This window comes from Zalophus californianus, chromosome 7 (assembly GCF_009762305.2).
Source record: "Zalophus californianus isolate mZalCal1 chromosome 7, mZalCal1.pri.v2, whole genome shotgun sequence".
In the NCBI taxonomy this organism is placed as follows: Eukaryota; Metazoa; Chordata; class Mammalia; order Carnivora; family Otariidae; genus Zalophus; species Zalophus californianus.
Window position 1 is genome coordinate 113,789,222 of NC_045601.1, and position 25,863 is coordinate 113,815,084.

The 25,863-nt window shown below is 55.2% G+C and overlaps 1 protein-coding gene across 7 annotated transcripts in view; it reads left to right on the forward strand.

Annotated features, from left to right (window-relative positions):
* The window catches only part of CPNE5 (copine 5), an 89,548-nt gene that overhangs the window by 49,563 nt on the left and 14,122 nt on the right, over positions 1–25,863 (forward strand). For all 7 annotated transcript variants that reach the window (XM_027603974.2, XM_027603970.2, XM_027603969.2 and 4 more), the window contains 5 exons: positions 5,064–5,167; positions 9,796–9,900; positions 17,411–17,452; positions 19,271–19,346; positions 25,154–25,207. In XM_027603974.2, the coding sequence (XP_027459775.1) occupies positions 5,064–5,167; positions 9,796–9,900; positions 17,411–17,452; positions 19,271–19,346; positions 25,154–25,207 (381 nt within the window). The remainder of the gene's footprint in view (positions 1–5,063; positions 5,168–9,795; positions 9,901–17,410; positions 17,453–19,270; positions 19,347–25,153; positions 25,208–25,863) is intronic.

Below are 25,863 nucleotides of genomic sequence, written 5' to 3' on the forward strand. Positions count from 1 at the left end.
TTTGCTATAGTCTCCCCAGCAGCCTGATTAACATGCGGAAAGATGCAAATTGAGGCAATCCTGCTGTTTTAGAAGAACTTAATATGTTTTCTAAAAAGATAGGGCAAAAAGGCAGAAATTGCTGGAAATTATATATTGCAGGAGTTGTTTATCTTCTCCACAGTTGATCCCAGAGATGCTTCTGGTTTGGGAAGAGCATTTCACGTGCACAGAGAGCCCCACCCTCCAGCTGAGGCTTCAAACAGCGGGACCTCTTACTTAGCCAGGATTGACTGCTTCCTAATCCTGCTGGCCCAGTCCATCTGTTGCCACTCCCCAGACTCTTCCTGGGGTCCATTCACGAACCTACATTTAAGGGGAGCGGTCAAAGCCTTGTCTGTGTGATATGACTATTGACATAACTCAGAGCCACCTTCAAAAGCACAGTCCCCGGGAGGGAGGTGGAGGGATGGGGTAACTGGGTGATGGGCATTAAGGAGGGCACATGATGGAATGAGCACTGGGTGTTCTATGCAACTGATGAATTGCTGAACTCTACCTCTGAAACTAATAATACACTCTATGCTCATTAATTGCATTTAATTAAAATAAAAATTAAAAAAAAAAGCACAGTCCCCAGACGGCTGCGGTGCCTTGTCTCAAGGACTCCCCAAGGGGTGCGCACCCATGAGGGAAGAAGCTTGCCTTGGTCACAGCCTAGAAGTCTTACTGCAGGTCTCTTTTATCCCCATGGATTCAACAGTGGCACAACAGTACTGATGATCGCAAAGCTCTTTTGGTGAATGTTTCTGGGTCTAGATTGTGTTAGGGAGAGCAGATCAGGTTGAGCGGCAGAATAAGCTGCTAGCAGCACCTCAAGGATTTGCCATCAGTGGGAATGAGGTGTGGCTCACTGGAGGATTTTTCCAGTTAGCTGAATTTCAGAGCCAGGCTTTTTTTTTTCCCCCTGTAATTTTAACTAGTTTGCACGGAGGAGGCCTTTCTAAAATGGATTTCACACTTCTCTGACTCCTCAAACTGAGGCTACAGAACATAATTAAACTTATCGGGATGATTTGGGGTCATCATTTGGAATCTCAGTTATTAAGCTTTGGAGCCAGACTGTCTTGTTCCAATCCCAGCTTCTCCTCCTAATAGCTGTGTGGCTTCGGGCAAGAGTGTTAACCTCTCTGGGCCTCAGTTTCCCCATCTTTAAAATGGGAATAATAATAGTTCCTACCTCTTGGGGTTGGTGAGAGGATTAAAGGAACTGATAGGCATAAAAATATCTGCTTGGCACAGATTAGGTAGAGCCCTATTCTACTGCCATTTTCATAGGTAGACACCAGTTAAACACTGGCGGTTGCATAGGGTTCAGCCCAAGAGTAGGTGGCGCTCCACAAGAGTTGGCTCCCATTCTTACAGCTGGGGCTCCATGCTCTGCACTGTGGACCGGTGCTTAACAAAGGCCCTTCGCTTTACTCTTCAGGATGGGGTCTCAGGGGCCCATTCCTACTCCATTTTTCCAGAAGAGAACACCCAGGCTTAGGTGACATCGCCTGCAACAGGCTGCTCAGCGGATAGGTGGCAGAAGTGCAGCTCCAAACACGTGGCCTTGGCTGAATGGTCCTGGGCGTAATGATCTGTTACGTTCTGCTTCCCTTCCTGATCTTGCAGGGCTTTGAGGGGTTCTCCTAGGAAGCGACAATAAGAGCTTCTGCCCCTGGATTTTGTGGCATCGGTTTTGGTTGTTTCAATATATGTGTGTATTTTATAGTCAACCAGTGCAGGTTGTTGTGTGTGGCCTGCCTGAGTTCATTCAGGTGACCTCCAGATGGATGGGGTCACATTTGGAGTTCCAACCAAGCAGTATCCTGGGGAAGCTGGAGGGGGTCTGGACTCCCGGACTGTCCCCTGAGTGCCAGCCTCCCCAGTGTCGTCCCTGTCCCCTTATGCTCCCAGTGCCATCGGCATGGAAGCCTAAATTGCCTGGCATTAAAGGACAGTGTCATCGGCCTGCCCAGCAGGTCACTTGACGGAGAAGGAAACTGAGGCTGAGAGCCCAGAACTCAGGGAGCCTTGCTGGGCTATCCCCCCTTGCTGTCCTCAGCAGAGTCTGAAGGTCAGTGTTTTCTGGTGCCACAGCCCGCTGCCCCTGTGGGGAGGAGCGAGGGCCAGCTTGGTGGGCCTATGAGTGGTGCGGTCCTATAGGGCCTATGCTCGGTTTAATGCCCTGCTGTCACGTTTCCCCTTTCCCATGGGCCTCACCAATTCTATAGCCAGCACTGGGAGGAAGCCACCTGGTCCTAGGCCTCCTCCTTTTTCTGGGCCAAGGGATAGAGCTCCCCAGGGAGACATTTAAAATGCTCCCTCCCTCCAACATGGGATGGGATTGGAACTTTCTACTGTGGAGATACAGTGACTGCAGGGAGCGGGCTTAGAAGGTGAGAGATCTTTCTGGGAGGCTGAGGGAGAAAGCCCCGCCTGGGTGACCCTCTATGTGACCTTGGGCATATGACAGGATTTAAAAGCCTCGGTTTCCTCATCTGTAAAACGGAGAGAGTAGCAGAGTTACTTCATATGGTTGTTATGCGGATTCAGTGAAATAATGTGCGTAAACAGAAGGCTTCACATAGTGACTTGCATGTAGTAAGTGCTCCATAAGTCGGCTGGTCTCTTATTCCAGGTCTGATGTCCTAGGTTTCTCTGGAGGCTCTAGGATTCCTGGGGCTCCTAGGCCTTGCGAGCCCCCAGTCCAGCTCCTTCTTCTTCTCGCGTAGGCCACGAAGAAAGACATGATGAAAGTTGTCATTACCTGGGCCCCTCTGTGTGCGGGCCGCTGTGCCTCAGCCCTGCCCCTCCTCAGGGGCACTTGAGTGGGCACTTCCGGCCCAGGTTAACCAGAGGCCAGCCCCTTCCCGTCCATACCTGCCCCGGAGTCCGTCCAGAGAAACCAGGGAAGGGGGCCTCCCGAACTGGATTGCGCTCTCTTTCTCAGGGAGTGGAGTGGTGTGCCAGAAGGGACGTGACTTTGAAATCAGTTCATTCGTGTTGAATTGCCACTCTACCAGTTATCAGCTGGTGATCTTGGGCAGGTTAGCTGCTTCTACTCCCTGCTCCCTCATTTATAAAAAAAGCAACAAAGGATTACTTCAAGGGCTAAAGGTGATAAGGAGATCAGTGACTTGGCCATACATACGGTATCTAATAAATGTGTGTTGAAGGAACGAATGAGTGAAGGGAAGGATGCTCTGTGTTTGCTATTGTCAGATGTCCTTGAGGGAAGGCATTTGAGGGGGTGGGGGTGGGGCAGGGACAGAGGCCACACACATTGTGTGTACAGGGAGGGGCAAGTGTGCAAATACCTTGCACGTACAAGGCACCTGGTGTGCGCTATACAATGTTTCCAGTACTATTGTCATATTGACTCATTTCAACCTCACAACAAGCCTATGAAGTAGGCCGCTGGTACCCAATTTTACAGATGAGAAAACTGAGGCCAGAGAGGGTGGACAATTTGCTCTAGGTCACACAGCTAGAAAGGGATGGAGCTGAAGCAGGCAGCCTGGCTCCAGCAACCATATTCTTCCCCCCCCCCCGCAGCAATCATATTCTTAACCATCATACCATACCCACTCCCAAACCTTTGACCATGTCCTTCAAACATGCGGGAGGGTGCCTTTTCATCTCTGCCACTATTTTGGTCCTCACAGGCCTGTAGGACACTGACCTCACGAGATGGTCTTCCCCAATGAGAGGAAGGGGGCAGTGAGAGAGCTAGGTGACTTCCTGACAGGCCCTGGCCCTGAAGGGCAAGCCAGGCCCCAGGGACTAGACAACAAAGCTCTGAGCTCTGGCCACCTGGCAGCTGATTTGTCAGGATGCAGACCTTTCGGGTTGAAGAGGCCACGTGGGGATGGATGAAGAGGAGGACATGGGGGCATTTCTGCCCAGTGTGCTGTCAGCTGCCACAAACTGAGGAACTGGGGGCCGTGTGAGGGGAGGGGCCCAGCAATCCTCACCAGGGCCTGGCTACCTTCTTTGAGGGGGTGGGGGTGGGGCAGGGACAGAGGCCTTTGGGCTCTTGGGCCGAGTGTTGTGTTAGCTGGGGCCGTCAGCTCGTCATGGAGTCAGATCCCAGGGCTCTGCCTGGTGAACTTGGGGGAGTTGCTCCCTGCTTTGAGCCTTAGGCTCCTCAGCTGTAAAATGGGCCGTACCTACCTTAGAGAGTTGGTGGGCCTCTCATGGCTTAGTGGGTGTGAAAGTGATGTCTCATTTTTTTTTTTAAAGATGTATTTATTTGAGAGAGAGAGAGAGCAAGGGGAGGAGCAGAGGGAGAGGGAGAATCCCAAGTAGACTCCCCACTCAGCGCAGGGGCTCAATCCCATGACCCTGAGATCATGACCTGAGGTGAAAGTAAGAGTTGGGCGCTTAACCGACTGTGCCACCCAGGAGCCCCAGTGATGTTTCATCTTGACAGTCTTCTTGGAACCACCCAGTGTGTGAGGGGATGAGGTGCTGTGGACAGAGCGAGGGCTCTGAGGTTGGCAGACCAAGCTCAGAGTAGCCTTGGGTGAGTCGCTTCACCTCTCTGAGCCACGGGGTAAAACAGTAATGGACTCACGCACATCAACACTGATGTACCTGCACTCTGCCAAGTGCTTTGCCTTTAGTCCTTGCAATAGCCCTTTGAGGTGGGTGCCGTGATCAGCCTTGTGTTACAGAGGGGAAACTGAGGCTCCAAGGGGTTGCCTCCCTTGTCTGAGGTCACACAGCTAGAAAGTGGCAGAGCCAGAATTCAAACTGGGGCAGCTGGCTCCAGAATCCACCCCCCACCCTGCCCCATACTGCTCCATCAGACCTGCCCAGTGGGGTTGTTTGAAGATGAAATGAGAACCCCCCAGTATTAGCCCAGGGCCTGGCCCTTGGTTGGTGCAGGGCAAATGTAACATGCTGTCTTTTAACCAGCTTGGTGCTCAGAATCCTCCTGTTTTCCAGGGTCTTGGGGCTGTGTTTCCATGGGGATTGGGGCACCCTCCAGCCGTCTCCTGCCTCACACCCCTGTTCTCCCTCCTTCCCACCAGGATGTAGCCACAATGCAGTTCTGTGCCAACAAGCTGGACAAAAAGGATTTCTTTGGGAAGTCCGACCCCTTCTTGGTGTTCTACAGAAGCAATGAGGATGGAACGTAAGTCCCCTGACAGCACTTCACTCCCTTTCCAGCATCAGGGATGGAGGGGTGTGGTGACCTTTCAGGCAGGGGGGCTTGGACCCGCCTCTTCCCAGTGCTGCCTGAGCCTGCTGCTCACAATAGAAGCCGGGGCTCCTGGGTAGTGCCCTGACACGCGGTTGGGACCGGTGGGGGGTAGGGGCAGCTCCCAAGCCAGCAGTGCCATTCTGAGGGTCTCAGCAATGGTGGGTGCTAGGTATGTTGGAGGTGAGGGGAGTGGGCGAAAGCAGGGCTAGGGTGGGAACGAGGGGTTCCTCCGAATAGCCCCTTCCTTCTTCCACACAAATCAGCACATTTCTCGAGCCCACCCCTCCTCCACCCGCAGCCCTCTGAACACCCCACTACCACACGTGCTCCCCACCCAACTACCACACGCCCAGCATGGCAAATCCGGACCCTGTTACCAGGCCAGTCCCACACCTTGCCATAGGCTTCATTCAAAACCGCACGCGTCTTTAAAGCCCCCATTTCCTCCTCTCCTCTCCCTAATCTGGAAGCCACCCACAGTATGACGGAAACACACACAACACGTCGGCAAATGTAGGTCAGCCATGCACACAGATGCATAGATTCTAGGTTGAGGGTCTGGGGACCTCGGTCCACCCCACTGGCTTGCTGTGTGACCTGGGGCAAGTTATGCCCCCTCTCTGGGCCTGTTTTCTCATCAGGAAAATGAACGAGTTGGATTAGGCGGTCTCCACGGTCTCTTTAAGCAGCACAGCTGTGGGAAGCTGTGGCCACTTTGAGCTGGGATGCTGCAGAACCGGGAAGCGATGGGGTCAGGGAGGTTAATTAGAGAAACACGGCTGGAGAAGGGGAACTTGGAAGCAGGTTTGGAAGGAGAGGGAGAAAATGGGTCCATGGGGGAAGAGCAGGTGAATAACAGGCTAGAGAAAAGGGGAGTGCAAAGCAGGTGTGTCCGGAGCGGAGGGCGGAAAGGCTTCCTCCAAGTTCCCCTTGATTCTGGAACTCTGGGTGTGTGTGTGTGTGTGTGTTGGGGGGGGAGGGAGGAGCAGGGAGGAGGTGTGTTTCACAAGGAAAACCGATTTTAAAACCTGAACGAACAAAACAAGGGAAATTAGGTGTGATCATTTGAATAACAAAAGGAGTCTGTCTCACCAAAGGACTCCCAGCAGGCTTTCTTTAAATAATTCTTGTTGACTTTGACTTGATTTGAGGGAGGGAGGGAAAGGGCCGAGTGATGTTCCGGGCGCCCATGGGAATGTCCACACAGGTCTCCTCCAGAGAGGCGATGCCTGGTCAGGCCAGGTTTGTCTTGGAGGTGAAGGCCAGCTGGCCAGGAGAGAGGAATTTGGGGGTGGGAGCAGGGGAGGGCTGTGTTGCAAAGTATTTGCCAGTGATTGTTCTAGCAGAGCCTGTGTAGGATGGGTGCCGAGGGGGCAGGGAAGAGGGAGAGACTCGTGACTGACACCGTGAACAGGTGGGAGGTGCTGAGCGCAGGCGAGCCTCAGAGCCTCGCCGGGGAAATGCAGGGAGGAAGTGGGGAGGGGAGGACGCCAGCAAAAGGACAGTGAGCGGACCTCACTAGGCAGGACCGGGGTGGCCCCGGTAGTGGAGCTGTGGGCAACCCAGAGTGTTAAAAATGGCAAAGGAGCTGTCAGATGGGGGAGGCGATGGGAGTTTATTTGGGGATGAGTTTCACTTGAAGCACGGGCTGGATCTCTCCAGGAGGGGTCACCAAGGGCAGCTGGAGAAACCCACCAGAGGCCCCCAAAGGATGGGCCAGTCTGTGGGCACAGGTCAGAGGCTGACCTGGTGGAGGCAGGGTGGTTACCCAGAGTTTGAGGAGAGATGAGTAGGTTTGGGAGACACCCCCAGTTAGGAAGAGGTCAGGAGGAAGGTCGATGATGGAACCCAGGGAGTGGAATGTCCTGGAGGGAAAGGGGAGGAAGCATCTTCAGAGCACGCACTGTCCTGCTGGCCCTGTACCTACTTTGTCTTCTTCAGTCCCAGTCACTCCTCTGGGAGTAAGAATGTGGCAGAGGGCTCCGCCGGGCTGCCTACTGTGTACCTTTAGGCAAGTCTCTTAACCCAATGGAACTTTCTGGAATGATGGAAATGTTCTGTGTCTCGCTGTCCAGTACAGTCGCCACTAGCTACATGTAGCTGTTGAGTCTGTGAAGCGGGGCTCGTGTGACTGAGGAGCTTAATTTTTAATTTAATTTAGAGTAATTTAAAGGTAAATAGCCCCATGTGGCTAGAAGCTACCATATTGGATAGTGCCCCTATAACCTCCCCAACTCAGGTGCTTAGTATGTGCAGTGAGGATAATCCTACCACCTCCCTCTCAGCGTTGCTGTGAGGACCAAATGAGTTCATATATGTCATTAGAACAGGGCCTGGTTCCCCGCCCCCCCGCGCCCCATTTTACAATGAAGGGGAAGCTTAGAGAAAGTCACTTGCCCAGGGCTACACAGCTGGCGGGAGGGGCCCTGGGGCTGTAGCCTCACCAGTCCAACTCATGTTCTCCCACACCACCCGCCCTGAGCGGGAGTCGGGGTGAATTGATTGGAGCCATGAGATGCCTGCAGGGACCATTTCCACTCAAGGAAGGGCCCGGCCCCACGGCAAGTGCAGCAGGAAGTCGAGGGGTCTGTGGATTTGGGGATGAGGGGCTTGGGGGACCTTAAAGAAAGCAGCTTCAGACCCAGAGTCTGAAAGCAGAAACAGGACTACACAGGGCCCAGGGAGAAGCACGGAGGGAGGCAATCGGGCTAATAGCTCAGAAGACCCAGTCAAGAAACTGGTTGGCAAGGAAGAGACAGAGAAGTCGGTGGGTCCAAAGAGATGGAGGGGCTGGGAGGGTCCCCCAGCAGGTGGGTGTAACTGTTCCAGGTAGAAGGTCTCTGGAGCCCGGGCCCAGCTTCTGCACAGGCAGGCAGACTCCCTCCCTTCGAAGCCCAGGGGCTGCTCCTGATTCTTCCCCCCGCCCCGCCGCACCCCTCTCCCCAACCCTTTCCTCTTCCTGCCTTACCTGCCTGCCCCAACTTGGGCAGCCGTGGCCCCCTCCTGGCCCCATTCTCCATTCCTGTCCTCGTCACCAGCTCCGGGGTGTGTGGGGAGGTCTCCCGCATGTATCTCCACACGCCCGTGGGCGGGCGAGAAGGAGCAGAGAAGAGAAACGCTGAGCCGCGGTGACAGGAATGACATTTTGACTTGAAAATTGCCAGAGAAGAAATGGCAGAGGCTGTGTGGGCACGGGCGGGGCCCAGGCACTTTCCGGGGTGACCTTTCCAGGCTGGGAGGTGGCTGGGGCGGGGGAAGGCTGGGAAATCTCAGGGGGACAGCCTCTGCCCCCAGGTTGGCTCTGGCTCCTGGCCACCCCTCCGTGTTGGCAGGGCAGGCTGCCGGGACGGGGCCAGCAGGCATGGCATGGGGAGTGGGCAGGGACGCTGGATGGGAGCCCAGCGGGGTAAGCTAGTTTGCAAAGCAGGCTTGGTGGATTCAGACTGGGAGAGCCCAAAGTGTCTTAGAGATTGTCTAAGCCAGGGCCTCACTTTCACTGCCTTTAATGCCCGTGAAAGCTGTGGAAACTCTCCTCTGAGACCTACATCTATTCATTAGTTCCAAGAAAAAAAAAAAAAAAAATATTTAGTGAATGCTTACTCAGTGCCAGGCACTGGTCTGGGCACCAGAGATATACCAGTGATCAAGGAAGACCAAACCCTTGCCTTTACGGAGCTTGCATTTTAGTGACAAAGCATAAAGTAAATAAGGAGAAACATTGTCAAAACATAACAGGTAAAGTAGAAAAAAAGCATGGGAGGGGACCAGGGGTTATAAATTTTATATCAGGGCAGGTGCTTTTGTCAGACGGGTGACATTTGAGTAAAGACCTGAAGGAAGTGAGGAGATGAGCCATGAACATGGAAATCTGGGGAGACAATGCTTCAGGCAGGGGAACAGCAAGCATATGAAAGTCACCCACCCAAGTTCACCCCGATTTCAGGGGTTCACAAACCCTAAATCCCATTCACAGATCCTTCCATGGGTCTCAGATGAAGAACATCTGACAGCAGCCAACTCCCTGAGTTTACGGGGCAGGGATGGGCTTGCTCAAGGTCACAGAGGCTGGCTTGCTCAAGGTCACACAGAGAGGTGGGGAGGGGGGCAGAACCCATTATCTCCTGACACTCGCCACCTGCTGCTGGGAATCCTCTCTCAAGTGTCACCAAGAAATGGCCATCTATGGGGCGCCTGGGTGGCTCAGTTGGTTATGCCTCTGCCTTCGGCTCAGGTCATGATCCCGGGATCTTGGGATTGAGCCCCACTTTGGGCTCCCTGCTCAGCGGGGAGCCTGCTTCTCCCTCTGCCCCTCCCCCTGCTTGTGCACACGCATGCTCTCTCTCTCTCTCTCTCTCTGTCTCAAATAAATAAATAAAATCTTTTTAAAAAATGGCCATAGTTAGTGCCTGGATGCTGCTAGTGACAGGCAGCTCATCATCTCATGAAGCTCTGGCTTCCACTGTCTGGCAAGTGCAGAGATTAATCGGTTGGCCCCTCTGTTGACCTGGATTCTGCCTCCCTGGGTTCAGGCCTGACACCTTCCGTCTCTCCTTCACCAGGTTCACCATCTGCCACAAGACCGAGGTCATGAAGAACACCCTAAACCCAGTCTGGCAAACCTTCTCCATTCCTGTGAGAGCACTCTGCAATGGGGACTATGACCGGTGAGATGAGAACCTGTCCCTCCTGGGTGTGGGGTGTCGGGTGTCAGTGCGGGCTGTTCCCGGGGCGGTATGGGCGGAGCCCCTGGAGCAGTGCTGTCCCTGCCCCTCGCCCCCCTGGGCAGTGTCTGCCTCCTTCTCATAGGCCTGCCTCCCCAGCCTGCCCTGCCGCTGTCCCCCTGGTCTGGCAGCCCTCCCCTGGTGCGGACCTCCCCAGGCGGGGGGGGGGGGGGGGGGGTGGCGGAATGGGATCCCGAGGAGCCCGGGTGGGTGTTGGGTGTCCCGGCCTGGAGCTCCGCAGCCTTTCTCGTCATGATTTCCAGTGGAGGGGCAGGGGGAGACAGGCTGGGGGCTCTAGATGCAGGCAGAGGTAACCACACCAACCCCAGCTCCTAGCAGATGGACCCTGGGGAGTCAGGATCCCAAGATAAATGGGGGGAGAGGGCCGGAGTACAGAAAATTCAGGAAACTTTTTTGATGTGCCGCAGCCTGCTCTGATTACATGTCGGCTCTCACCATTGTTTGAGTGTAGGTTGTTGGGTGTAGATACTGGGGACCTGGTTTCTAACCCTGGCTCTGTGACTAAAAAGCACTGTCAACCTGGGCAAGCTTTGACCTGTCTGAGCCTCAGTTTCCTTATCTGTAAAATGGGTTTTAAACGTCCACCTACCTTCAAGGGCTGCTTAGAAGCTCACATGACACAACCTACACAAGAAAGCCCTGGTGTGCATAAAATACCAAATCCCGCATTTTGTCCACAAACGTTGATTGACTTCCTACCGTGTGCCAGGCACTGCGCTAGCTCCTGGGAAATCAGCAGGACACCGAACACACAGTCTTCACCCTTCACCCAACCTTGTGGAGTTTACATTCTCGTCGGGGAGGCAGACATTAATCCGATAATCACACAAAGAAACATATAATTACATGTTGTGCTGAGTGCCGGGGAGTGGGGGGCACGTAAAATGGGTGCTGTATGATGGCGTCGGTCTGTGTGAAGTCACGAGAACCTGGCCTGCTTTCCCGGAGATCACTGTTGCCAGTGGATGAGCTGCCAGTCGGGATGGGACACTCCAGGGCTCCCTGGGGAAGCCTTGAGCGAGCTGGGCCTGCTCACAGTGGCTCCTGACTGGGTACGTGTGGCACAGTGGAGTAAGAATGACAGAGCGGATGGCCTTCAGACACCTCTGTCTCCCTCCAGGAAACCCTCAGGCCGCCCTGTTAGGTTGCTGACCCAGGAGATGAGGTGGCTCCTTTTCCAGCCTCTTTAGCGGGGACTGATTAGCCCGTCTGTTCCACAGGTGGTCACTGAGCACCTACTATGTGCTCGACGCCTCGCCTGCAGTTGTGTGGCATTCAAGGGAATTTAGCTGCGTTTCCATCTCTAGGGAGCCTCTAGTCTGACCACAGGGAGCTCAGATGTGCACACATCTGCGTTTTAGATAGCTAAATAATTGTGCGAAATGAGACTGGAGACAAAAACAGGCATTCCAGCCAAACAAAGCCTGGTTACACGTCCGGCCGGGTCCGGGGGCCTGCAGAGTGGGAGGACAGTCTGGCTGGAGCACTACCGTGTGAAGGGGGCTTGGGGAAGGCTGGGAGGTGCTGGCGGTTATTGGCTGCTGGAAGATTGATTGGGATAGCGAGAGGCGACAGGAATGGAGGGGAAATTCGAGATTGGGGGATGGGAGAGCGTAGCAGTTCAAGTCTCACGGGGTGGGAGGAATTGGGATCTCTGGCCCCACTACCCAGAGGTTGTTGGGGGTCCAGCTGACCCCTGACAACACTGCACCCTGAGAACCCAGCCTTGTCAGGGACAGTGAGGAAGGCAGCCGGGCTCAGAGGCCTGGCTGGGCTCACTGTTCAACCACCGGTGGAGGTGAGGGTAGAGCTGGTGGGGAACACCTCCAGAGACCCCCATTCTCCCCCTCGCAGGCTGAGCCCCAGACTGGTTTCCCTCCAGCATGGCCAGGCAGCTCAGGCCCTTCTCCACAGCCGGGAACAGATTGACTGTGACGTGACTGACAGTGGTGTTAATGGAGGGGCCCAGGCATGTCACGCGGCCCCTCTGCCACTGAGCTCTAGGGTGACCTATGTACCCAACAGCCACGTGGGAGGTGTAAGCGTTCGGGAGGCCCTCTCAGGGCAGCAGAGGGAGGGGTTTGTGCGGGAAAACGAAGCCACTTTTCCTCTCCCCCCGAGGTACCTCTTGAAGCTCACAAATACATTCAGTTTAATCCAGCAGCCGTGTCTTCCAAGCCAGCCTGGCACCGGGCACCATGTTGGGTTCTGTGCGCATAGTGAACATCAGACCCAAGCCTCCCTGTTAGGTTGCTCGCAGGCCAGAGTGGGAGACAGACAGGTGAATAAGAATAAGAATAAGAATAAGAATAAAAGAATTAAGAATAAGAATAAGAATAAGAATAAGAATAAAAGAATAAGAATAAGAATAAGAATAATAGCAAAGTTTCCTGTAGCACTTCCGTGGTAATTTATGTATATGAACTGATTTCATTCTCCCAACAATTAGTATTTCCCCTGAAAACATGCTAATACTACCCACATTTTACAGGTAAAGAAACTGAGGCCCAAAGAGTTTAAGTGGCTCACATATGATCTTATCGCCCGTCAATTGTAGAACCAGGATTTGGAGCCAGGCAGGCTGGCTAGAGAATTTGTATTCGTGACCCTCACACTCTGCGGCCGCCAAATGGCTAAGACCTGTGTGAGTGGGGCACGTTTGGCGGAGGGCTTGCCCAGGGACTCGGGGCAGGCCTTGAGCCTGGAGGTGAAGACTCAAAGGCCTTGCCATCACCCATATCTGGGGGCGAAAGGGACGTAGAGGTCATTTGTGTTTGGAGCTGGGGTCGAGAGACAGAAATGGAAGGGTGACAGGGAGCTAGAGTGGGCTGTGGGGCAGGCACGGTGGTGCTCTGCCGAGGGGAGACGACAGAGAGCTGGCAGAGGTGAGGTGCCCGAGGCCCTGCACGGGTCGGGAGCAGGAGAGAGACCAGGAGATGGTCGGAGCGCTGGGAGGGAACCTGGAGAAGGCAGCTGGGGGCAGGGGCCTGGGCTCAGGGGAGAATCCAAACAGGAGTATCAACTCCTACCGTGACGAAGAGGGCCGGGAGGGTGAGAAGCAGCGAGCTGTGAAGAAGGACAGTTTACTTGGAATGATGGGGGTGGAAACCAGTTAAGATTACCGAGTCTTTTCAGACATGGATCAAATTGTGCCCTAATTGGTTTGAATACATTATCTTATTTTGCGAATTGAAGTTTCACAGCAACCCTAGAAGTTGGGTCCTAGTGACATGCCCATTTCACAGACGGGGAAACAGAGGATTGGAGCTTATGTATCTTGCCAAAGCAAGGAGAAGGTACATGTCCCTTCTCCAGAAGTTGCCTTCTCCAGAGGTGGAGGTCCCCCCTGCCTTTGCTGTGTTTCCAGTCCAAACCCAAGCGAGCCAGCTGAGCAGAGCTGGAGCCAGAGGAGCTGATGTCAAGATCAGAGACAGACCAGCCCTCCCGTGGGGTGAAGGGGGTGATGACAAGAAGCACTTCCCCAGCGTTTCCTAAAGCCCCCCCCCCCACTCTGCCCTTGAACATTCTGTAACTTGAGGGTTTATTCCCCCTTGAGCCAGATGCTCCTGGTCAGACTGCTCTCCCTCACTCACATCTTAATGTTGAATGAGTGGATTGGAAGAGAGTAAGTCATCGTCCTGGGTCCTCCCCTGGAGAGGGGACAGGACCCCCTAGGGTTGGGGGCTCTCACATCCCAGGAGCTTCACACTTTTGAGGGCCTGCTGGAGAAGGCAAATGCTTCTCCCTTGAACCCCACCATGTGCTAAGTCCTGGGAGGGGGCCCAGCCACTACGTATGACCACCTGACACATGCAGAAGCAGCTGAACGCAGACTGAGGAGGGAAAGCCTCTGCAGTATGGCTGGGCTTGCACGGGGCCCCGCCATCCAGTGTCATTGCCTGCCCCCCAGTGAGGCCCGACACCCCTCTTCTTCCCTGAAGCCTCTAGGACTGTTGGGCTGACTCAGCCAGTTTAGGGCCAACCCCTGGGGACCTGTCAGCCCTGGAGAGGCTCATTAGGAGGCAGACGTGCAGCTCTGCTCCGAGGAGACTATAGATAGAACCGTGGGTGTGCGGGTGTGCCAAGAGGGAAGCCTGCGGGCGTCCCTCAGCCCGGCTGGCCTGCTGAGGCTCACACAGACCCAGCTCTGTCACCGCAGCCCCAGGCATCCAGAGGCCCACAGGACACTGGCTCCCAGCCCCAGGCCTGGCTTCCCAGCCGAGCCCCTGTGTGATGTGGGGAAAGCCACACACACTTCGGGCTTCCCTTTGTGATTTTGTGGAAGGAGTGAATTGTTACTGCATGGTAGCTTCACAAAGTCGTGAAATCTCAGTCAGGTGATGGATATTTAATAATATTTATATTACCTACTATATGCCAGGCACTGTTCTAGAAGCTGAAGATACAGCAGGGAACAAAACAACCCAAACTCCCTGGTCTCATGGAGCTGACATTTTCATGGTGAATAGCAATTGTGTGGAAGACAGGGGCTTGGATGAAAGGCTGGAGTGTTTTAGATGGAACAGAACATGTGTCCAATATTGGTGTGAATGACATGCGAATGATGTAGTTGACTTCTCACAACAACGCCAAAGTGGGTGTGATTATCCCATTTTACAGAGGGGTAAACAGAGTCCCCCCAGGGCGGGGGGGGTGGGAGGCCAATTGCACAGGACTACACAGCTGGTACGGTACCTGCAGCCTTCTCTTGCCCCCTCACTGCCTCCCAGATTAGGGGCTCTGTGTTCTGAGCCTTTAATGCCAAATAAGATGTTCATCTTGTGGGTAGCAGAGGCCCATTGTGCCACACCCAGAAGCCCCTCCTCTAGGGTCCCAACCCCAGAGGTCACAGTTGGCCTGATGTGAGCCTTCATTAGGCCTGTGCTAAGGGGTTGTGCCTACAGCCCACAGGGGGCACAGAGCTGTCCCTAGAGTAGTCAGAGCTGTGCCTGGCTTCTGCCGCTGCCAGAAGGCTCTGGGCACCATTTCCCTCACCTCCTCCCCGGGTGCTGGAGGCTGCAGCCTCGGAGCTCATCTGACAAGCTGCAGCCGTCCCTGGAGCCTCTGCTGCGGCCGGGCTGAGTTTGCACAGGAATCTCACACCCAGGGGTCTCAACCTCAGCTGCAAGTTAAAATTCCCCAGGGAGGTTTTAATAGTCCCCCTGCCCAGGCTGTACCCCAGAACAACTGATGCTGAACCTCCGGGGTGAGGCGCTGGTGTCAGGATTGCTAACACGTGCCAGGGGATCCAGTGTGCAACCAGGGTGGAAACCCAGCACTCTCCTCTAGAAAAGGTCAGTGGCTCTGGCCATGCATTCCAATCAGCCAGGGGACTTGCCAAAACTACCCGAGCCTGAGTACTATCCAGCCCAACTAAATCAGGCCCTTGGGCCCTGGGATTAAAAAAACAAAAAAACAAAAAAACAACTCCTTAGTGATTTTTGGGGTATCCAAGGCTGTGGCCGTAACTGGGGTCCTCCTACAGCCTCTGAGCATGTGGCTGTCACTGATCCAGTTGCCTGAGGGGCTGGTGTTGGCGGTCTCAGGAGAGGCACTCCTTGCTGAGGTCCCCCGAAAGTCCCCTACAGAGCTGCAGGGCTCTGGGAAGGACTGGGGGACTTTGGCATTGTGGGGCGGGGTCCTGGCTCCTACCCTCACCAGCTCTGTGACCCTGGGTGCATCCGTTAGGGCTCAGCTTCCCCATCTGAAAATGAACATGCACAGCAGAGCTGCTTGGGAAGCCTTTAAACTAGATCCCTGGGCCCTGCCCAGAGCCGCCAGGAACTGGACCTGGGGCTGAATGGGTCTGAATATGTCTGAAAAGCTCCTTGGTGATCGGCCAGGTGGCCAGGCTTGGATGCCATGGAGGTCACTTCCAGCCGTGTCATTCCAGGAATTGGAAGTCGCAGAGCCCAGGTACCCAGGCAGGAGTGTCCCTGATTTAAGTAAATTTCCTGTGAAAAGCAATCCAAGTGTGGCCGAATGCCAAAGCGGAGAGGAGGCCTTTTTGCCGAGACCCCCCTGCGCGTCAGGTGGGCTCCGAGACTCTGCTTTGCAGCTGTTCTGCAAGGCCGCTATTATCCCTCCTTGAAAAAGATGGTCTGTGGCTCAGAGAGGTTCAGTGACCTCTCCAGGTCCCACAGCATCTGCATGCCGGCCTCTTTCCTCTCTTTCCAGCTCACCAGCCCACCTTCAGGGGCCTAGATTTTTTTCTCTCGCCACCATTCACTTCAGAGAGACACGGTGTTTTGTTTTTCACAAGAATTTAGAGGATTCCTTGAAATGACGGGCTTCCATGCCTGCCCCCATTTAACAGTGCGGTCACAAAAATCCCGGCTGGTGCACGGCCTCCCAGACGTTCCTTCCTGGGGAACAGTTGGTGCCCCTGTGGCGGGCGGATCCGCACCCCGCCCCGAGGCCCGGGGGAGGCTCATTTGCGGGGAGACAGCGCCTCCTGCTGGGGGCCGCGCCACTCCGAGGCCGACTCCTCGCACACCCGCAAAGACGGGCCGCGGCCCCGGGCGAGACGATCTGCGACTAGAAGAAGCCCGGCCCAGGCGGCTGCCTCTGCGAGCCCCGTTTAGGACTGACGGCTGGAGACCCCTGCTGCCCACGCCTCTGGCGCCTCCCGGGACCCTGAGCCTGCAGGAGGACCCTGGCAGCTCGCCCTTCCCTGGGCCTCCCTGGAGGACCACCGGCACCAAGGGTTAACCCGCAGCCCTCCACTTCCCTCCTCCCACCTCTGGTCGGCTAGCCTGTTGCCATGGAAACGGGCTAAAAATAAAATGGGCTCCCAAAGCCCAGCCCCATGCACAGGAGTCAAAACAAACTAATTAAAGCAGCCAGGCTAAAATGTGAAGATAATTACACCCTCACTCAGGAGCCAGTCGTGGCAATGGAAAAGCTCAGCAGGCCATCCCTGACGCAGGGGGGCCCTGGGCCCCTTCCTGCCGGGCCGGGCTGGTCCCCCACCGCTCAGACTCCTCGGACTGGGGTCCCACCAGCACGCAGTCTTGTTACCCCTCCCCAGGAGAGCCCAGGCGGCTCTGGCCTGAGATCCCACACTCCCACCGCAGTGCCCCCACCCTTGATAAATCCACACTATGGCTTCATCCTGGGACCTGTGTCCCATCTGGGGTGGCTAAGGAGAAGGCGGGGTGAACTGAAATCTGAGGCTGTTTTTCCACATCCTCCCTGAAACTCGGGGAAGTCCCTACACAGCTTTCGGGATGCCTCTGTCCCTAAGACCTTTGCTAAAAGGCTTCAAGATCATTCCTTTGTCTCTTGGGCTGCTGCGTCTCCACCGAGGGCCCCGGAGCCTGGTGGGTGTCTCTGCACACGCTTCTGGCCCAGGAGCACGGGAAGGGCCTGGTCTCAGGGCCACGCAGGTGCCGGGGCAAGCCCACCCCACCCCGGGCCCTTTGCCTTGCAGGACCATCAAGGTGGAGGTGTATGACTGGGATCGGGATGGCAGGTAAGCAGGCAGGAGGATGGAAGGTGAGCAGGGATGAGGGCAGCCCCAAGGGATGGTTGGGCCCTGCCCTCACACGGGGGGAGCTATGCCCACGGCAGCTCTGGGGGTGAGGGAGCCTGGGTTTTCCAGGGGCGGGGGTCCGCTGCCCCAGTGGCTTGTCCCTGCCCAGCGTCACTGAGGCACCAGAGGCTCTCTGTCCTGCATGACATGGTTCCAGGGGCCTCTTTTCCTCGAATAGCTGCCTAGCAGCCAGCCCAGTGCCTAAAACTGTGCCACATTTGGGAGAATTAGGATTTTCTGAAATGTGCCTATTTAAACGCACAAATACGAGTGACCCCCTGAAGCACTTATTCATGTTCTCTGTGTGAGGCTAAGCACTGTGGGGTGAGCGAGGTGCAGAAGACAAGCTCAGCCCTCAGGGACTCCCCCCAGTCTAGTGGGGAGGCCCTTGGTGTATCGAAGGAACTTGTTTGCAGGGAACAGGCCCTGAGCGAGTGGGCTGTGGGAAGGGTAGGCTTTGATGCACATGAATGGTCCCGGGAGCCAGTACCTGAGTTGGGCCAAGCCTGGCCGGTAGGAGGGTGCTTCTCCCTCGGGCTGTGGGAGGCCAGTACCCTCCCTGTCTGTGAATGTAAGTGCCCCCAAGGAGCAGTGTCCCTGGGAATTCATAGATGAGGACAAGAATGGGTCTCTCCTGGCTCTGGTCCAGAAACCTCACTGGCTCCCACTTGTCTGTTGGACCACACCCAATATGTCGTCCTGACTTTTGGGACTCTCTCCATTCTGTGGCACTAATAGGGGTGTTGTAAGGGGGCTTTCGGCCCCACAATCTCCATCTGTACCTCTCAAGTCTGTGATGCAGATACGGGGTGCTGTAAAGGGAAAAAATGGGGGACAGCCACCAGTCATAGGGTCCTGCCATCAAGGAGCTCGTAGTTTGAGTGCTGAGAGCTATAAATATGTAGTCAAAATCCAGAGTGGGCTCCAGGCAGGGCCAGGCCCCGGGGATACCTCCCGGGCCTCACTCTCCAGATGCTCCGGAGGCCCCCCAGGCTGCCTCTTCCCGGGGCCAGGACAGCGGAAGGCAGCCAGCTGCAGGGGAGACAGGGGTTCACCTGTGGACAGGTTTTGCTCCCCTTAACGTGAACACACTGTGGGGGCAGAGTCCTAGAAGGCGTGGCCACTGCAGAAAACCTCCAGCTACCTCAATGGACATGACACAGACAGTCTTTTCAAAGACCATTACTGGAAAAATGACAAATACACAGAAAAAGAGAGGAGTTTAATGAAGGCTTTTAAGCCTATCATCTGAATTTAACAAGTGTTACGTGTTGCCACATTTGCTCTGTTTTGCTGACGTAGTTTCAATTACAGACATCAAGGCATTTCTACCTCTAAATATCTCATTGAGAACGTCTAAAAAAATAAGGACATTTTCCTACAGAACCTCGAGTGCCATTATCACACCTGACACGTTGAACTATAATTCTTGAATACCATCTAATATTCATTTCATATTTAAATTTCTCCGGTCATCCCCGAAAGCCCCAGCACTGCTGGTTTTGTTCAAACGAGACTTCAAGTAGAAGTGGGTCCCCTTCTCTGGGGCCCCACTCTTTGCTAGGTGACCACTGGCTTTCCTGTTCCACGGGAGACACTGGACTCTTCCCAGAGACCCAGCCTCTCTGCCGGCGTGCGCCCCTGGAGCCGAGGCCCCGGGCAGAATCGGGAGCCAGGGGAAGGGGCGAGAGGTGGGGAGATGGGCAGAGGCAGTACGCAGCCTGGGTCACACCATCTCACAGAGACCTTCTCTTGCAGCCACGACTTCATTGGAGAATTCACCACCAGCTACCGGGAGCTGGCCCGCGGTCAGAGCCAGTTCAACATCTACGAGGTGAGGCGGACACCCGAAGTCCGGGGTGTGCTCTGATTATGCCTAGCTCCCAGCCACTGAGGACTACCGTGGGCCATGGGCTGGGCTGGGGTTTTTGCATGTTCTCCTGGGAGATGGCTCTTATTGTCCCATTCTACAGTAAAGAAGCCTGAGTCTCAGAGAATTGAGGGAATTTGCCCAAAGACACGCGGTTCAGTAAGTGGCAGAATCAAGAGGCAAACAGTGTCGGCTTGCCTGGCTCCCCAAATCATTGAGTTCTAGTGCCCCCACAAAGCGTTCTTCCAATAAAATGGGCGAGGAGGGGTGCCGGTGGGGCAGAAGGTGGGGGAGATCCAAGGTCATGAGCTCAAGGTGGCCCTCTGCCTTCAATCAGAACAATTTCAGGGCCTGCTGAATATCTTATTGTTTCTGGAAGGGAAGAATCAGAGGAACGGGACTCAGGATGCCTCCACCTGGACCTGGAGAACCTGGACAAGGCCCCCAGTTTTTCTAGAGATAATAGTGGTTGCCCTCCAAGGACAGTTTCTGCCGCTGAGCCTTTGCTTGTGTGTGCTCGCCCCCCTGGAATGCCCTCCCAGCTTCCAAATTTAGCTTGAGTTCCAGCTCCTCTGGTGGCCTTCGCAGCACTCTGGTCTCGTGCTTCCTCCCTCGTGTGAGCTTCATGGACAGGACAGTCTGTGCTAGACCCACTTAACCGCAGATACTTCTCTTTTTTTAAGATTTTATTTATTTATTTGAGATAGAGAGTGAGAGAGAGCATGAGAGGGGTGGGGGGAGGAGCAGAGGGAAAAGAAGAGCAGGCTCCCCGCGGAGCAGGGAGCCCGATGATGATGATGGTGCGGGGCTCAGTCCCAGGACCTTGGAATCATGACCTGAGCCGAAGGCAGGTGCTCAACCGACTGAGCCACCCAGTGCCCCAACCGCAGACACTTTGAACCCTAATAACTGCTTGGGTTCATACCCTGACTCTACCACATACCGGCCACGTGATGTGGGCTAAGTTCCTGAACCACTCTGTGCCAGGCACACTGAGAATTAAAGAAGTCACTAGAACAGTGCCGGGCCCCTAGTGAGCGTGACGTCACTGCTGTCGTCCAGTATCATCTGTTGAGTGCCAGTGTGCCAGGAGATTTCCATCTCACAGCAGCCCTAGAGATGGTCTCTCTCCTTACAGGAGCAACCCGCTCAGGTAGTGACGTTGAGGAGCAGGCTTTGACTCCCATCACCGAGTCTGAACCGCTCCACACTCTCCCTCCCTCACCCTGGGTCTTTGTTCTGAGTGGGCAGGTCTCGAGTTCTGGCTAGATGGAAGCTCCCTAAGGGCAGGCCGGGGGACAGCCCTTCCTGGGGCCTCCCTTCACGTGGGCCTGGGCAGCGCGGGGCACCTGGTAGGTGCTTATGATCCAAGCACATACTGAATTCAGTTGAACAAGGCCATTGTGAAGATGGAGCGTGGGTGCGTTTCTTTGAAAGGGCTCTGATCCTCACAGTTAATTGCTTTGTTTTCTGCATCAGCAAAGGGAAGGGCTGTCTTCGGTTCCCCCACCCAGGCGGAGGGAAGCGGGCTCCATCCTTCTCCGGCTGCCTTTAAGGAGATTTTTAGGGAAGGCAAGGGAAGGGATTATATCTCTTGGAGTTTGGCTTTTAAGTGCTTGACAGGCTCAGAAGAGGCCATGATCTCTCAAGCTAAAAGCAAAAATGGTTGGATTGACTCGTTTTCTCCATCGGAGACACCCTTGGGTAGAGAAGGAATTAAACCCTGGCAGTCCCAGGGGGGCCGGCCTTGCCCTGTGGGCAGGGTCACTGGAAGGCCTTTCTGGAGTCCAGCTGACTGAAGTCAGGAAAGACCGTCTCGGGCCCTGGCGTCACCCTGGGTGTCTGACTCGTATGTCCAGCTGTCTGCTGGCCCCTGCTCACACTCAGCGCCCCACACTGAGGCGCTGTCTGAAGCCTCCCCACAGCTATATCCCCTCTCCCCGGCCAGCCAGCTCCATCTCCTGGGCTGCCATCTTGGGGGCCTGGGGAGTCATCCTTGATGCCTCCTGCCCCTCACCCCACATCCACTCCACAACTGAACTCCCACTCCTCCTACCACCCACAGACTCTGACATTTTGTTCCCTTCACTCCCATCCACCCCCACCACCACCCTCCCCCCTGTGTGGGGGGCTTTGCAACAGCACCCCTAACAGCCTTCCCACCTCCTTCCATCCCCACCCGGTAATCCAAGGCCTTCTCCTAAATGGTAATCTGATCACATGGCCACCCTGCTTAACCTTTGGTTGGGCATCCCACCCACTGCCTGGCCGGGGTTCACACACCGGGGCAGGGAGGAGATTCAGAATGACGCCCCCACCCCAGCTGAGCTACTACAGGGCCTTTTACCTACAAGGTGGAGTCCAAGCTCCTCCGCATGGGCACCAGGCCCCAGCAACCTACAGTCTGCGTGCAGCTGGTGGGTGTGTGTAAGTAGACCCACACCTCCCACCCCTAGGAGGCCCCTGGGGTCTTGCCCCAGCCCCTTCCCTCTGTTCACCACGACTGGCAGCCCTATTACGCTCTCTGAGGCTCTCTGAACCTCCCTGCTGGCTCAGCCTCTGTGCTTCACTCCACGGTTCTCCCCTGGGGCCCCCTTTGCTCTTCACTTGGTTGGGCCTGTGGATCCTTGGGGACTCCCTTTGGGTATGATTCCACCTCCAGGAAGCCTTCTCTGGTTGCACACTCACTCCACCCGCAAAGTCTGAGCTAAATAGCTCTCCTCGGTGCTCCCTCCCTGCCTCCCCCACCCCCCTGGCTATTATTACCTGTTTGTCATACTTCCCACCCCTTTAAAGACCATGAGGTGCGTTAAGGGTGGGGTGGCATCTCACTCATTATCGTATTCCCAAAGCCAGCACAGCTCCTGGCCCGTGGGAGCCACTTGGTGGCTTGCTTGCACAGGAGGGCCGACCCCAGACCTGCGCTGGCGGCCTTAGGGCTCCTGGGGGTGTGAGGCCAGCAGAGGAGAAGGCTGAGAATTCCAGCCTGGGAGCTGGGAAGTTCCTGGCCTGGCCCCCAGGGGGCGACGGTGCCCCACAGGGACCGTCAGGGTGTGGCCTCTGTGGGCTGGAGAGGCTCGCTGGTGGGGGTGGGGGTGTGTGCTGGGAGTGCTTGAAACCTCGATAAACAGGGCGTTTCTTCAGTGCCCACTTCACATGAGGATCTGAGAACAAAACATGGCTGTAATATTAAAACAGTTATAATTAGAGAGTGGAAATGTGGAATACAGGCTAATTTAAAGGTTAACACAGAAGACTTCAAAGAAATGCGCTTGTGGCCAGGTCTTTGGGCGACACCCAGACCTCCAGGAGTCCATGTTTGTTCTCCTCAGCTGGGAGGGCTACTAGGGAATAAAAGTTTGAGATGTATTCAGTTCTCAAAGTTCCACACCCTCATGGGACAGACTGGGACACTGAGGCAACCGTGCAGCATTGGAACTTTCCACAAAGGTGTCTGTGAACACATCACCTGGGCAGCCTTCATGTCTTTGGGGGCTCTGAGATGGTTCTGGGCTTCTCTCCCCAGGTTCACAATTTCCACCTGCAGAGCTCGCCAGCCCTCCGCACGTGAACTTCCCACCTGGGACCCCAAATCCAGCTTTTCCTTCTGTGTCTACCTGGTTACCCCTGACCCCTTTCCCTCCTGCCCCCGCAGCCCCGCCCTGGGCCCGAGATCTGTGGTCACTTCTTGACAGTGCTGCTTTGCTATAGCTCAGTACCTGTTCCAACAACCCCCAGGCCCTCATTACCTCTCACCTGGCTGGACTCGTGGGGGTGGTAGTAGTGGTAGTAATAAAAATTAATAGCGGCTGACACTTAACATAGTATTCACTACGTTCCAGACCATGTCCTAAACGCTTTACTTATATTGACCTATTGAATCCCCATACCTTTCTATAAGGTAGGTACTTTTTGTTCCAATTTTATAGATGAAACTGAGGCACAGGGAGGTCAGGTAACTTGCCTAGGGTCACACAGCCATTAGGTGGCAGAACCAGGCAGGTAGACATGCCCCTGATGTCTCTCCTTCTCCCCTCATGCTCATTTCTACCGGGTCCCGGCATCCTAGAGCCTGCTGTGATCATGGCCCCCTCCCAGCTTAGAGGTCATCAGAGTTCCCTGCTGGCTGCTGGGTGATGTTCAGCCATTTAACTTGGCACTCTAGGCTCTCTTCCAGCCAGCCCAGTTTGCTCTTTCACCCTGTGGTTCTGCCATCCAGTTCTGTAGCCATCTCCCCTCCCCCAAACTATCTCCTCCGACTGGAATGCCCCTCCCTCCAGCTCCCCATGCCCAGACCCTTCCTGCCCTCAGCACCTGCCTTCGGCGCCACCTGTCCTGGGGGGCGTGGGGCCTTCACTGATGCTCGGCCAGGAACGGTCCTTCCTTCCACCAACTCCTTTCACGTTTCTGGCTCCCCTTTTTTGGTGCTTCTTGTCCTCTGTCTCCTGAGGACAAATCTTTCTCCAACTGGAGTGAAGATTCTAGAAGAGAGGAACTGGTGTCTCCCACTCCCACCCCATAAATATTTGTGAAGGAATGTGTCTGTATTTGTTATCAAGGTGACACCCAGGTAGGCGGCACTGATCTCAGGGCAGGAACCTGGTTTCTAATTTTGTCACTACGCAGAGCACCTCGTGACCTTGGGCAAATCACTTCTGTCCCTGGGCCTGAGTTTCCTGATCTCCAGGAATGGGCATCAACACTCGTTCAGACAGAAGAGGCCTCTGCTGACGCCTGGCCACCCCTGCGAGCAAAAGAACGGTTGGGGGGGGGGGTAGGAGGCAGGGCCATGAGCTCACCAGCCATGTGGAGAGGACAGAGCGGGTGTGGAACTCAACCCGCTTGCTTCCTTTGACGGGGGATGAGGGCAAGGTAGGGCCTGACCTTCCTCCATGGAAACAGAAGAGCCGTGAGGCTTCCGGCTAGTGCAGACGCAGCCTATGTGAAAGCCCCCTGGAGGGCTCACGAGCCCCCTGGCTCCTCAGCCTCCACGCAACTCACATCTTGGACTCGAAGATTCTTTGTGCAGTTGGGGGGTGCTGCCCAGTGCATGGCCTGATGTTCAGCAGCGTCCCTGGCCTCTGTCTTCTCCCCCAGTCATGACAACCAAAGTGTCTCCAAACATGGCTGAATCGGAGGTGGGGGGCGGGCAGTTGAGACCACTGAGTTAAGCCCCCCCACAAGTGGTTTTTTAGCATCTGCTAAATATGCACCTAGGCCTGTGATATATTCTCCAATGACAGGTCTGGTTTGGAACGAAAGCTTTCACATGAGGAACAGTTAAGGAAGTTCTAACTAGACTGTAGTTGGGGGTGGGTGGAAAGGGGAGCCCCAAAGGCCCCAGGGCAGCCCTAGGGCTGGATCTCCAAGGAGGAGCAGGGAGGATGGGAATTGGTGGAGGGTGGAGGAGAAGGCATTCAGGGTGCGGGAAGCAGCCTGAGCCAACATACAAGGGCAGGCACAGACAGGGCCCCTTTGCGACATGGAGCCTCCTTTGGCTGCATTGGGTGGAGGGCGTGTTTGGGGGAGCAGTGGGGAAGAAGGTTAAATAAATATTACTCCTGGTGTGTTTGGTCGTGGAACTGGGTCTAAATCTAAATGCCAGTCTCTCACAAAACCTCCCGGACCCTCCTCCCCTGGACCCCCAGTCTTCACACCTCACATTCTGCTTGCTGGGGCCGGAGCCATACCCAGGGGTCGTTAGAAGCTCTGGGAGCCCACCCCTGACTGCTTAGAAATGCTCCTCACCTGGCACCTGTTTTTTCCTGCAGGTGGTAAACCCGAAAAAGAAAATGAAGAAAAAGAAATACGTGAATTCTGGCACCGTGAGTAGCCACACCCCTCTCTGCAGCCAGGTGTAAACATCCTGAGGCCTGAGCTAGGTCCGCGTCAGGAGTCGTGTGTGTCTGTGTGGGCTCGTGCAGGGTGTGGGAACCAGACCTGGAGAGTTGGGGGTGGAGACGGGTGGGGCGGATCGAGCAACAGCCCCAGGGGGGTTGGGGGGTGGCCAGGGTAGACAGGAGACGGGAGACGGGAGACGGGCCACACCACAGGCGCTGATACAGAATGAGAAATCCCAGAGAGAAACTCCCGTGGGGACTTCCTGCAGAAAGGGAGAGGAAAAGGAATAGTGGGCATTGGGCCCTTAACTCTGGGGAACTCCCCACAGAGGTGCTTTTCACAGGTTGTTTCCTTGAGAGGCAGACATTATCATCCCCTCGTCATAAAAGAGGAAAACCAAGGCTGCCAGCAGGGAAGTGACTCGCCCAAGGTCACAGAGCCAGAGAGGCACAACCAAGGTCACAGAGCTAGAGATGGCACTCAGCACTACAGTTAAACTGAGAGCTGGCAGCCGGCGATGCCCCTGTTTGCCACGACGATCCCAGGATTACAGGAGCCCCATGGCTTCTGGGGGGCTGACCTTCAGGACATTCGTGCATTTATCCAACAAACCTTTCCTGAGTGCTACCGTGTTCTAGGC